Below are 13,372 nucleotides of genomic sequence, written 5' to 3' on the forward strand. Positions count from 1 at the left end.
CTCGTGAGACCTCACTTGGAGTATTGTGTGCAGTTCTAGTGTCCTCAATATAAAAAGGACATGGAACTGTTGGAACAAGTCCAGAGGAGGGCCACGAGGATGATCAGGGGACTGGAGCACCTCCCATATGAAGACAGGCTGAGAAAGTTGGGGCTGTTCAGCCTGGAGAAGAGAAGGCTGCATGGAGACCTCATAGCAGCCTTCCAGTATCTGAAGGGGGCTTACAGGGATGCTGGGGAGGGACTCTTCCTTAGGGACTGTAGTGATAGGACAAGGGGTAACAGGGGAAGTTTAGATTGGATATAAGGAAGAAGTTCTTCACTGTTAGGGTGGTGAGGTACTGGAATGGGTTACCCAAGGAAGCTGTGAATACTCCATCTCTGGTGGTGTTCAAGGCCAGGCTGGACAGAGTTTTGGGATTACATGGTTTAGTGTGGGGTGTCCCCATCCATGGCAGGGGGTTGGAACTAGATGATCTTAAGGTCCTTTCCAACCCTAACTATTCTATGATTCTATAGTCAATGTATTCCTCCCCTAAAGTAGTCCAACCCAAAGAAAACCCGCACCCCATAGATTAATGTTTTACACAAATAACTCATTGACCAGCTTGAATACAGTCACGTGTACACAAGTATGAATATGCATATGAACAGAAATTGTTTTTCTTATACGCAGATTTAATATTTTCAAGTTGGATAGGAAGACAAGGCAAAAGTAATATGGCATAACTTTTTTTTTTATTTTTGTCTTCAGGTGTGATATCTTACACAGAATATTTATTCCTCTTATGTATTTTAACAAGTAAGTATTTTTGGAAGCAAAAAAAAAAACAAACAAAAACCCACAAACAAGACCAAAACTTTTCTTATAAATTTAGAAATTCTTCATGTGTTGTATATTATAATACTCTTTCATTTCCCCTCTCCTGCATGTCGTGCATCTCTGTGTCCATTTGAACCCCTCCCGTCTTGTCTTGTGTCACATTTTATTTAAGTGCTTTATTATCTAGAACACCTTTTACTGAGGTGATTCATGCCTTCACTGATGAGAAAGTTGTGCCACACGCTTCAGCTAAGCTCCAGTTAAGAGCTTAAATTTATTTTCTTCTTTGAAATTCTTTTCTAGATGAAGTCAATAAAGGATACTGAGTAAAGGGAGAAGAGAAAGATACATGTTATTACAGGGTTCTTTCACCTATTAGTCCATAATGGGTGACATTAGCGAGACAATGATAAAATACAAAATCTGCCAAACTGAAGTAAATGTTTATTTATGTTAGAAAACACTAACAAAATTGAATACTTACTCTTCTATCACTCATAAAACTAAAGTAGAGTAACTTAGAGTAAACTAAGCCTGATACAGACTATGCTTTGATTTTTAAAGAGGTGTTTTTTGGGACGGAGCCAAGTGTTTAACTTCTATTCTGTTTGTATGTAATCAAAACACTTTTCTAGAATTTGTTAATGGTTTTTTTCTCCAGACATGATCTGGATTCTTACTATGAATCAGAGCAGGCGCTTGACCCTGAACCCTTACAACCTAACTGTTCGATTGATGGATATTCTTCCATAGTTTCCTTGTTACCTTTACTAACTTCTAGGCATTATTCATTCATATTGCAAATCATTGAGTCTCACCAAAATGTTCCCTAAAGCCTCACTTACAGTTAACCTTCAAACTCCTCATATTTTAGAAATAATTCAAAATTTTAGCCTAATTCTATATTTCAGGGACTCCAGGCATGTAAACAAGAAAATTCTGGGTCTTTTTCAACACGTCATTTGTTTGACCAGAAATTGCATCTTGTACCTTTTTTTGCAAAACTTTTTTAAAGTGTCTTTTAGAATGCTGTGTTTTCACCGGGAATTTATTTTCTACAAATGTGTGTTTTGTAACTTAAAATGGACTCTAGTTGTGAGCTAATGCTCTTAACTCCCAACCAGCCAGTACTGTGTGATATTTTTTTAAATATTTCATGTTCTATTTCTACAGTCTGTTTCCCCTAATCTAGGAATTTGTGAGCACGCCTTCTATTTTCATAGCATGGATAATGCGTTTTTACAGATGTTAGTATTTTACTATGTGCACAAATTAATTCAAATTAGTTGAGGATATGGCTGTTATAAACAGACACCAAATAATTTCTTGGAGTTTTATATTTGATTTCTTTCCAAGCAAATAATTTAACAGGGAATTCTCTTTTTGTCAGAGCCACATGCAGGTTTTAGAATTGCTTTCAACATGTTTGATACTGACGGCAATGAGATGGTGGACAAAAAGGAATTCTTAGTGGTACGTATATTTTCAGTCTTTGAACATTTTTATCTGCTTTTGAAATTAATTTTTTTGGTCTGTTTTCAGAAATCATGAGACATGATCTGTTTACTGAATGTAGTTGTTTGTGTCTTATTTAATGTAATGGCAAAGGTAAATCGTAAACCATAGCTCCTTATTACAGTGCACAGGTGAGTTGCATATGATTTCTGAAGCTTAATTCCAGGTTTTATTCTGGATCTTTTTAGTTGCTACTACATTCACAGGTAATTAGCCTATTAAAGTAATGTTGTATCAGTGGCAAGCAGAATAATGTAATTACCATAATGGTGGAGGAACTTGCAAAAGAATCTTTTCCTGGGAGACCCACTTCACTTTGTCATTCATTTTGCATATAAACCCAGGTGAACTGAAAATATTGACTGGCGTTATGTGGTGCTATTATCTGTTTTGGACATATGTATATATATACATACTCTGTGTGTGTATATATATGTATTCAGCCCATGAAATACATATGGTAAAGCAATTTGTTAAGCTGGGGTTCATTGGTTTCTTTTTAAGGAGAAAATTCCTGATAGCAAAATTGATTTTGGGCTGAATAATTTTCATGTGCGTAGGAGCAGTTGGCAGGACATCTAGAATTTGGCAGTAGTTTCATTACACCTACAGTTTTGTTAATTACCAATATGAATTACAGTATTTTTCAAACTAGAGCTTTACTCAGTTTTTTGCATGGAAAAAGCAGTTCTGTAAATTTTTCTTGCTAGTTATTTAATCATAGAGTTTATTTTTCTTCTGGTTAGAAATCCACAGTCCTAAAAGGCCCATAGTTAGAAAGAAAAATTGGCTTATTTCCCATCATTGAGATTTGTGCATTAAGAATAATTCATCACTTGACAGAAAATCTTCAAAAAATCTTAAATGACCCACTATAATTTGATTTTTATCATGAAAAATCTGATAATTGCATCTTAAAATTCTAATACTTCATTGTTTTCATGGTGATAGGATCCACTAAGTATGGGAGAATCATGTTTGCACTGCCAAGCATAAAATTAAAAAGCCTTGGAACAAGAGGGCTATTTCAGGTTTATGTTAATGTCATTTATTTTCTGATTAAAAAAAGAAAAAGGGAGAATAGTTAATGCTATTCTAAACTAATGTCACTGATGAAGTAAAAAATCGGTATTTTTTTTTAAAATCATGAAATGCCAAAGATGACCCACTCAGCACTGAGGCTTCTGATTTTATGACGCCTACATGGTTTTACATTAACAAACTCCACAATGCAGTATAAATCAGGGTTTTCTAAATTGGTAATATCCATACGTAGCAGATGTCTGGGATTACTCAGTTATGGCAAAAACATAGTTTTTGACATTTTCAAAATTATTTAAGATTTTGTGGTTGGTAGTTTAGACAAGCTTTCTGAAGACTGCACAAGGCCTTTATTTTCTACTGAACAAATACAGGTGATTGATAGAATAAAAATATTTATAAGAATTTAATCAGATGTTTGTAAAAAATGTATTTGCAGGAGATACCAGTTCTTCATACATTTTTTTGTGTGTGTATTTGAGTTTTTAAATAAATACAGTGAAACATAGGAGAAAAAGCCCAATACCTTTCTGACGAACAAGAAAATGGAGCAAAACGTAAAGATGAAACAGGCACATGGATTTCAGTTTCAGACCATGGTTTATGTAAAATGAAATTTAATTTCTTGTGTGCTGTTTCTTAATTGTTTTCAAGTCAAGTTACAAGGTTTGATTTATATAAGTTATGCTAACCTAAAGAAAAGGGAAACAAACTGAACTTCCCTCAGTTCTCCTTTTCACGAAAGTGAGATGAGATCTTGCAAATTTTGGCATGCCGATCAGTTTTTGTATTCCAATATTAAATGTGCACATCTTTCTAATTCTTAGTTCCTACCAACCATCTCTTCCAGTTGAGGGAAAAAGCCAGCAAGCATTGGATTAATTGGCTAAAGGAAAAATAGAGAAAGAAGGAAAAAAAAAAGGGCTTTCATGATTCAGTAAAACAGAATGTGATGGACTAGACTGACAACTTTTTTCCATTTTTTATTTTTTTTATTTTTTCTTTTAGAAACAGCTTCCATTACAATAGCTAAATAGGAGGAAATTGAAGCAGGAGGCTTTGTCTTTCAGAAGCTGATGCTGAAAATTAAATTGAATAAAGTATATAAGGCAGGAAGCAAGAACACCATTTAACTGTGGATATTTCATCTTTTTTTCTAATTATGCTTTTGTAGTCTTCTTCACATCTTGATGTTTATTTGTTCTCTGCCATGGTTCTTGATAAAAACTTCTTTTATTATTCTTTTTCTTTACCAGTCTTGGTGGATAGAAGAAAGCAGAATTTTCAAACATTAGCTACACTGTTCTCCACCTATTACTGTATTTAACAGGTTTGCATAAATTAAACCTGATCCTAAATTCTTGATTACCGTGTCAGTGACCCTTCACAAATTACATCAAAACCTGTCAGAATGTTAGATCTAAAGTGAGAAAGACTAAAATAAGTAGGTAGATAGGTAATGTCTGTGTAAATAAAAGTAAATATGAAAATAAAAGTTGATTCAGTGATGCTGCAGCTGTGATAGATCTGTCCCCAGAACATGCATTTGGCATTTCTACTTTGCCTGCATGTGCATCATCTCCTGTGTGCCTGGTAGCAGAACACTCTTTAAGTGTTGCTATTTGAATTATATCGAACATTTGAGGTATACTTCTCCACTGATTACAGTCATAGAATTGGGAGTACAGCTAATACTATTCAGTTTTGCAAATTAAGAGATTTTGAAGATACTGGTGTAGGGGATCACACACAATTCTTGAAGAGTATGGGTAGTGAAGAGTTGAAAAACATTTAATTTTTCTGATAACAGCTTTAGTGGTCTTGTAAACTAATTCCATGATGTTTGTTCTTTCTTCTTTGCTTACATCATAGGGTGGAGGTCAGGGAACAGAAGGATTGTGTTACCTTGTTACAGGAGATCTTGGCTTTGCTGCTTTCAGCAGTCAATTTCATTATCCTCTTTCAAACAATGTTCCTATGAAAGTACTCCTAGATCCTTTTTGCATTCCCTTTTCTACTCACTGGTATCCTATAGCATTTCTTCTGAACAAAAGATCCATTTCCAGAAGTTTAGCAAGTGCTTTAATGGTGAATGCAACAGAATCCTACTGCCTTTGCCTCTGTGGCAGGGGAAATACATCCAAGGATGCACTGCTTTTTACTGATCTTTTTTGGTTTTTCAATTGCTGCCACTCTTCTCTCCTACTTGATGGCTTTTCACTTCACTTTTCACAAGGTATTTTCTTTCTACTTCTCTCTCTTCATTTGCTTTTCTTTTTTCCACAGTTTAGGGTTGCAAGCAGTGTAATACTCTACGCCATCCACCTAAATGTCCTATTGTAACTCTTGTCAGCATAGGTTATGGTAATCTGTGACCGCAGGTTTGCAAAAAAATGGGAAAAACCATAACAAGGTCTGTAAATGGATCCCATACTCAAAACCATACAATATTCTGCTCTGTTCTGGAAAGAGACAGTTCCAGAACACAGTAGTCAATTTTGGAAATTCATAAAACATTATTTATTAATTCATTTGCTACTTAATCAGTAAACACTATTTCAGTGGTGTTACAACCCTGCAGTAGAACTTGCTGAACCTTTTGTCTTTGTAATCTGCCTTCCCTGAAATGCAGTATTCTGAAATTCAGTTTGATAAATTTGCTTGTAGAATTTAGTACACACACTCTGTCTTTCACATTCTGATCCGTGGGGAGCTCTGTGTCCATGTCACTACAGTATCAGGTTTTTATCAGACTTTTGGTAGGTAAAATTATATCTTTGAAACAACTGCCACAATTGTGTCTGTATGCCATGTTTGGTTCTGGAAATACCATATTCTAGATAGAAGGATTTTTTTAGCCACACCATTTATTCTTTTTCCATTCCACTTTCAGATTACCAAATGCTGCAAGTGGCAGTATGATATTTTCATATGCAGGTTTTGAAAGCTGAAGTTTGTTGGTAGAGATATAGATGGCATCATATATACTTAATACTGATCTCTCTTTCAGTGAAAAGTAAGCATTGTGACACATTTTTTCTAATAGTTTGGGGATATTCGCAAGTAATGCTATAAATAAAAATAGCTAAATAAAACAGATACTTAAAGAAAAGAACAGAACAGTGCTTGGAAGACTTTATAATTTAAAAAAATAAGTATGCTCAAGAATCTGTATGTTTTAGATCTGGTATTTGAGGTTTTCTCAGAAGTCATGTTTAAAGCTCTTACAAGTAGAGAAAGTTGTGAAAGGGATATTTTACAAGACCTGGAGGTATTCTTTGAACAGACTTGAAAAAAAAGGGTACTTGATAAATTATTCTTGAGTAGTAGTTTGTTGCTGCTGAAAGGGAATGTTTCACCCCCACCAGGGGTTTCCACTCCTCCCTTGTGCCAGCAGGAGTAAGAACTGATCTGGCTGGAAACTAGCAATATGAAAAAAAGATGGATCCATCTGACTGCATAGCCACACAAACACTAATTCGTAGCCAACAAGAAAGGATGTGCCTAGAAGTCGTGAAAAAGACTGGAACTTCCCCTTTTAGTATAGGCTTCATTAGCTAAAATGTAAAGCTACTTAGGATATTCTTAGTATTGTGCTCCCAAATAGAATTATTATACCTTGCGGAGAAAACATTTCCTTTTTCCTTTCTGTGTAATGGTTAAGGTCACAGGAGGAACATGAAGGCTAATATGAACAATAAAGCACCACTGAAACACTGATATTTTAATTACAGTTTGTAATGTTCCTCACAATCAATTACTGTTATGCACGCGAAATAGCCAAAAAACTGAGTAAGAACAAAATGGTTTGTTTTTTTAGCTACAAGAAATTTTCAGGAAAAAAAATGAGAAAAGAGAAAGAAAAGGAGATGAAGAAAAACGTGCAATGCTGGTAAGTAAGAATAGTAACAGCTGGTAGCTGGTTTTCTGAATTTTTTAAAATTGCTGTAGGATGAAATTGTGTATTTCATTGATAACTTTCTTTTTTTCAAACAGTAAATTCATATCATTGAAATAATAGGCATAATTTTATATATAGAAAAAAGCAATATTTAGCCCAAACTGCAGTTATTTAAAAAAATCCCTATTTGAGTGGTCTATAGAAAGGAAAAATTAGTGTTTTAATAGTGTATTACCTATTATGACAGCAGCATTGATTCTGCTTGGAGTCTATAAATTTAGGGAAAAGTGAATAGTAATGACCCAATGTTACTGTCTAGGAGAGTGAGTGATCTCAGTGGCAAGACCAAATTATACTCCATAACTAACTGAAGCTGTTCATGTAGACATACTGATTCTGATGCTAAAATAGCTGATTAAATATTGCAAATTAACCTAGATTTTATATTCAGATTTTTTTTTTACTAAATACTGATTATCATCAATAAAAAACGTTTTAGTGAAATACTTTATACTCATGTAATGTCAAATTTGCACAAGAAAGGTAAGTCAGATGAGTCTGTGGTGGTTTGTCTGAAGGATGGCAGCAGTAGCAGGAACTTATTTTACTGTTGGACAGGTAAAATCAGGGACAAGTCCCTGTCAAGTTCACAGCAGAATAAAACATGTTCTTTTGCAATCTGCATATGTATGGCAAAAATTCTCTATCACAAGAAAGTTTTTGTCATACATGCAAAGCTTCTCATAGTGCCCATTATATGAAACCATAGGTGCTTGATCTCAGGTCTTTGTCCTGAAACCATAGGAAGTTTGCATTTCAAGAATTAACTACTTTTCAAACCTTCCCTGAGCGTAAAAAGGGATCTTTTCTTCCCACCCAGAGAGACCTGTCCTTCTCAGTTTTTCAAAACTGTAGGTCAGCTGTTGAGTCTTTCACACACTTTATTCTGAACAGAAGAAACTTACACCTGAAGGAAGAGCTTTAGGCAAAAGTAAGGGTTGTAAAATGGAACCTTTCTCTTGAGAGTAATCTCTGCAGCTCTGTACTTCTCTTTTGAAATTTTGAAGAATAAGATTAAAGATTAACCATTTTTTCTTCACTCTGATTTTAAAAACAAAGAAATCTAGTAATATATAAAGTTATGCATGTCTTAACCTATTCTGTTGTCTTTTTTTTTTTTCCTCCCCTCTTCTTTTGGCATCATTCTGACATGTGATACTTGATTTGGCCCATGTTTGCTGTATGTCAGCGTCTTCAGCTGTATGGATATCATACTTCTACTAACAGTGTATGTACTCTAATTACTTTCAATGTATGCAGTCTTCACCAGTGAGGTGAAATGGTCTGCTATAAGAAAATTAACTGTATTTGTCTTTTTCAGCAAGTGAATTACTTCTGCTAACCAGTAAAAATGTGATGGATCTTTACTTGCATAAAAGATAGTGCATACTTGTTGCATGCATTCTGAAACAGGCAGGCATACCTGGAGGAAAGGTTGCTCTATATATATGAAATGAAGGAAACGTTATTTTGAAGGGAAAAGACAAAATATGTCTTAAATCATTGACTTATTTTTAACTAATGTGTGTAATTTAAGTTGTTCGATCCAGTTCTCTCTTGTCTCCTTGTGTATAATGTGAAATAATAATTAGTCAAATGAATCCTTCACCTCTTAGTTCCTCCCCCTGCCAAAAAAAAGAAACTAGAAGAGAGCTTTTGTATTTTTGTGCTTCACTTGGAAAACAATTAAATAAGAACTTTCAGTGCTCTAGTAGAATAGGATTTACAGAAAATGGTCCCTGTATTACACAGGTGATGGTAAACTTAACTTTCAATCAGTTTTGAGGAGTGGGAGAGAGAATTGGCAAGAGAGAGATCTGGGTTTTTTAATGTCTTCATCATGATCTGATTAATTTTTGGATCACAGCAGAAGTCAAACTGTTGTAAAACAAAAAAGATATTATGGTATTTGAAGTGAGGGGAGGGAACTTGTGAGAACTAGACAACTAGTGACATTCCAATTCTACATTCTGTTTCTTTATATAAGTATTCACAGGAATGCACAGATTTTTTTCCTGTGAAGTTAGCTCATACAATTTGGGCAGTATGCAGGAAGGAAGCCTGTTGAATGAAAAGGTGCAGTGACATGATGTAGATGCTGCAGTGTTGTGAGAATTATGTAGGGAATGTAAGCCCTTATGAGTCAGTGGATTTTAGATCAGGCTTCACTGCAATGAAAGATGCTGTAGAGTGGTTGCCATATTCCTGTGCTGCCTCCTGTTTTAAAATGCAACCAAACTAGTTAGGCTTTCCTACTCATATAATAATTTTAAGTTTTAGTAAACAGTCTCCTTCTAGACTCCAGCCATATCCAAACTCATTATCAAGATGATGTCCAGGTGTGCACTGTGCTTTTCTGCCCTCCTGCAACTCGAATGGAGATCACCATGTAAAGAAGAGTCAGATCACAGAATCACAGTATCTGACAAATCCCAGAGTCCAGAAAATAGATTATTTTGGGTTTCTATTTCTCATCCTGAAACAAGAAGTGTAGCAGCATTTTCAGTTTGCCTTGTTGTCCTGGGGAGTTGAGGATACTCAAGACCAAGGAGATGCAGCCATAAAACATTTGGTATAGTCCAGAGTGTTGAGCCCTCCTGCTCACTTAATCCTTCAAAACAATTTTAATTTTTTGAGAAGTGTCAAAGTCTAGTCCATAAACCATAGAGTGCATACAGTGACATTTTAAATGGGTTAAATATTTCTGTATTTTTATTTGAATAGGTTAATTCTTTCAAGTCATGTTCTGGGGCATACTGTGGCTGTGTGTTGAGGTCACTTCAGAATGTATTGCATGACTATTTTCTCTAGCCAAATGCTAACCAGAACATGATAATTATGATGAGATGCATGTAAGGTAAATAAAATGTGCACACCTATAAGTACTGATTCCATTGGATAAAGTAAATCTCCAGTAAGAGAACCAATTCAGTGAACACTTAAAATAGATAATTACAGAATTGTTTGCAGAAAAGAATGAGGTTTTTTTATTCATATGACCCAATAAAACATCAAAGTGTAAGAGGGAAACTGCTAAGGACTTAACCCTGTACACACTGAAGTAAACAAATTATATGAGTTTAGCAGTTTAGGACTGAATGGAGTTATATATGAGAATACTGTGGCCACGATGAAGGAACTGTTACTCCATAATAAGAGAAAGATAAGTAAAACCAGAATTTTTCAAAAAGGAAACATATACAGTAAGCGTGGGTATAGTTTGTGGTAGTTCATCATGTTTCTTTGATAACAATTTACAGAAAGCTGAATTGAATTGGTTAGTGGAGGAAGTGCGGAATGGAACTTGTAGAAGCAGTACATAAAATGTTGACGTAATGTAGAATACATAGAGACAATAAACCTTCAAGTCTGTACTGTATTCTGTATGATGAGAGTGTGGGTTTATGTGTCGCACAGCACCATAAATCTTCTAAGAGAGCAATGTGTGCCGGGTCAAAAAGAAAAAAAAAGGTTTTATTTGTAGTTAGAAGATTAAACTTACTCTGTCTTTGTTTTGCTTGCCCAGATGGATGTGAGTGGGGAGCCCTAGATTACCTTGTGGATGGAAAGCAGAAAGTTCATTCAGTTGCAGTAACCCTAACCAAGTTCAAATAACCTTCTACTGTCTTTAGGGTCACGTTCCCTAGGTTGGGTGTGGGAGGGAGGAGGAACATATTGCATAGTCTGCAAAGACTAATTGCAGGATAAAGGAATGTCGGTTTTAATAGGGGAGGATTTTTCAGGCTTTCAAAAATGAAACATTTCAGAGCAAAGCGTAAGCATATTTTACTTGGATAGATTAATCATTTGCTTTCTATTTAAACAAGGTAAGTTTGGTCATCAGATGTGCATAGTGTTTTCTGGATAAGTATGTTTCAATTGAAGTTGGACTTATGAGACTTGTTTTTTTCCATTTCTTGATTGATGCAAGTGTGTCCTGATTATTGGATGAAGGCAATTTTAGATAGCTACTTGTAATATTTATATTTTGAACAATGAGAAGTTTTGTAAATACATGAATTAATGTTTTGGGGGGGGGGGGCAACACAGAATTGTTTAAAAAAACAACAGCAAAATACCAAATTTAAATAGATGTTTTCTCTAATTTTGTTCAGGAAAGGGGAGTCTGGTGATACTTTTTGCACAGCCAGGTTATGTAATAAGCAAATAGCTGTAACATACCAGTGTTCTTTTAATTTATAAAGTGTCATTTAACTGGATAGAAATTTCTCTGTGTAGAAGCAAAGGAAGCAAGCCATGCTATTGAAGATCAGTTAGGAAAAGTTCTAAAGTCTGTAAATGGTTGTTTTCTTGTTTGTTGGTTTTCAAACAATTGTGCTTCTTGAAACTTCTGCAGGTCCTTAAAACAGAAGGAGAGGACCTTGTTCCCAGAAGCTATTGGGATACTTTGAGACGTAGCACAAGCCAAGCACTCTTTTCGGACCTTGCGGAGGTATAAGCCAACCTCTGTCTCTGGTCCATAAACACACTGCTATTTTATTTATTTATGTTCTGATTATTTTCCTATTTTATGCACTTTGTTTCTTCTCTTCTTTTTAATTATTTTAAAAACAAAACCAAAACCAAATCAACACTGAAAGTTCTATGATGAAATAAATTTGGTTCCATGCAGTGGGAATAATAGAAAGTTGTAATTTCCAAGTAAAAGCCAAGTTACCTTTTGAAAGACTTGGAAAATTAAATCCTCTTCAGTCCTTACTGTACGAAGCATTTGCTAATATTAGCAGTGATGATATTTCACAGTTAGAGAAGTAATTCAGGAAAACTTAGTCATTTAGGCTTGGTCCAGTGATATGACAACTTTAGTAAGAGTTGAAGCCCTCTAAGCTTTTAATTTTTTTAGGTCCTTAATGTGCTTATCTTCACAGAAACAGTATCACACAAAGATTGCTTTAATTGTCAGATGAAACCGGGAATGTTGTAAGTTATATTAGTTAATCTTTTTTAATATCATGCGATCGTTATGGAGGACTACCAATATCACTGAGCTGTCAGATATATTTCCATAGTGCTTTAAATTCTAATAAGATTCTTGTTTCATGAATCTGCTTTCAGACAACTGAGACATTTATTTATATTGATCATTTAAGTGGATCAGAAAACTAGATCATTTAGGCTTTACTATGACTATGCAGTTAGGGTGCTTGCTCTTGCTGGTTGTGGCATTAAAGGGCGTACAGCAGCTCCTCACAGACTCTGATCTCAGTCCCGTGCAGGATCATAATGAGAAAAGAACAAGGAACTGAAATGGACCTCCATGATAAAATGATCTTTTTTTTTTTTTGCTTCATAAGCAATGTGTGCTCCTTATTAAAAGTAATTAGTGTTTTGTCCATCTGTTTCTCTACAGAAGCTATTGAATGACCTTAGGATTTCGATGGACTTTTTCTAATTTCCAGGTTAAATTTGCTCATAGTCCCTTTATACCAGTCTGTTGTCCCTTAATTTTCATAGGGCTTTTTCTTCTTTAGTGTTAATCTTCTTACTCATGGTTGTATTTATAAATGCAGTCATAGCCCTGTTTCAATTATCATAGGGTAAACACAACAAGGTTTTTGGTTTTTCTCTTAACGATAGAACCTGTATTTCCCAGGTATCAAATAGGCCTTCTCTGTACCTCTCTCAGCTTGAGTCCATTTGCCTTTGAACAAAACAAAATGTAGTGTTACAGAATTCAGTTTTATACTACTATTTGTAGCCATGCTCACAGTAATAATACCCTCGTAGTAATCGTGCAATAAAGCAGTATACCCAGCCTTTCTTTCCTTGCTTTTAAATCAATGAGATCCTGTATTAGTACAGTTATTAGTCTTTATTTCATCCACCATATTTTAAAACCCAGAAAATCAGTATTCTTGTCTAGTCAGACATAGATGGGAGAGTGGGCCACTCTTTTCATTAACTGAGGAGCTTGAGGAACTGAGTTTTCTGAATTAACTGTTGTCTTAATCTACAATTAGCTGGCATGGATTCAGTCCCAAGTATAGATGGATTCAAGTTTGGTAATTTCTA

General features: G+C 35.0%; 1 protein-coding gene across 1 annotated transcript in view; it reads left to right on the forward strand.

Annotated features, from left to right (window-relative positions):
• MICU3 (mitochondrial calcium uptake family member 3) overlaps window positions 1-13,372 on the forward strand; it is a 55,086-nt gene that overhangs the window by 21,063 nt on the left and 20,651 nt on the right. The window contains exons 5-9 of the mRNA XM_013129059.3: window positions 754-801; window positions 2,213-2,295; window positions 7,199-7,270; window positions 8,529-8,567; window positions 11,697-11,792. Coding sequence (XP_012984513.1) covers window positions 754-801; window positions 2,213-2,295; window positions 7,199-7,270; window positions 8,529-8,567; window positions 11,697-11,792 — 338 coding nt within the window. The remainder of the gene's footprint in view (window positions 1-753; window positions 802-2,212; window positions 2,296-7,198; window positions 7,271-8,528; window positions 8,568-11,696; window positions 11,793-13,372) is intronic.

Source organism: Melopsittacus undulatus, chromosome 7, assembly GCF_012275295.1.
Source record: "Melopsittacus undulatus isolate bMelUnd1 chromosome 7, bMelUnd1.mat.Z, whole genome shotgun sequence".
In the NCBI taxonomy this organism is placed as follows: Eukaryota; Metazoa; Chordata; class Aves; order Psittaciformes; family Psittaculidae; genus Melopsittacus; species Melopsittacus undulatus.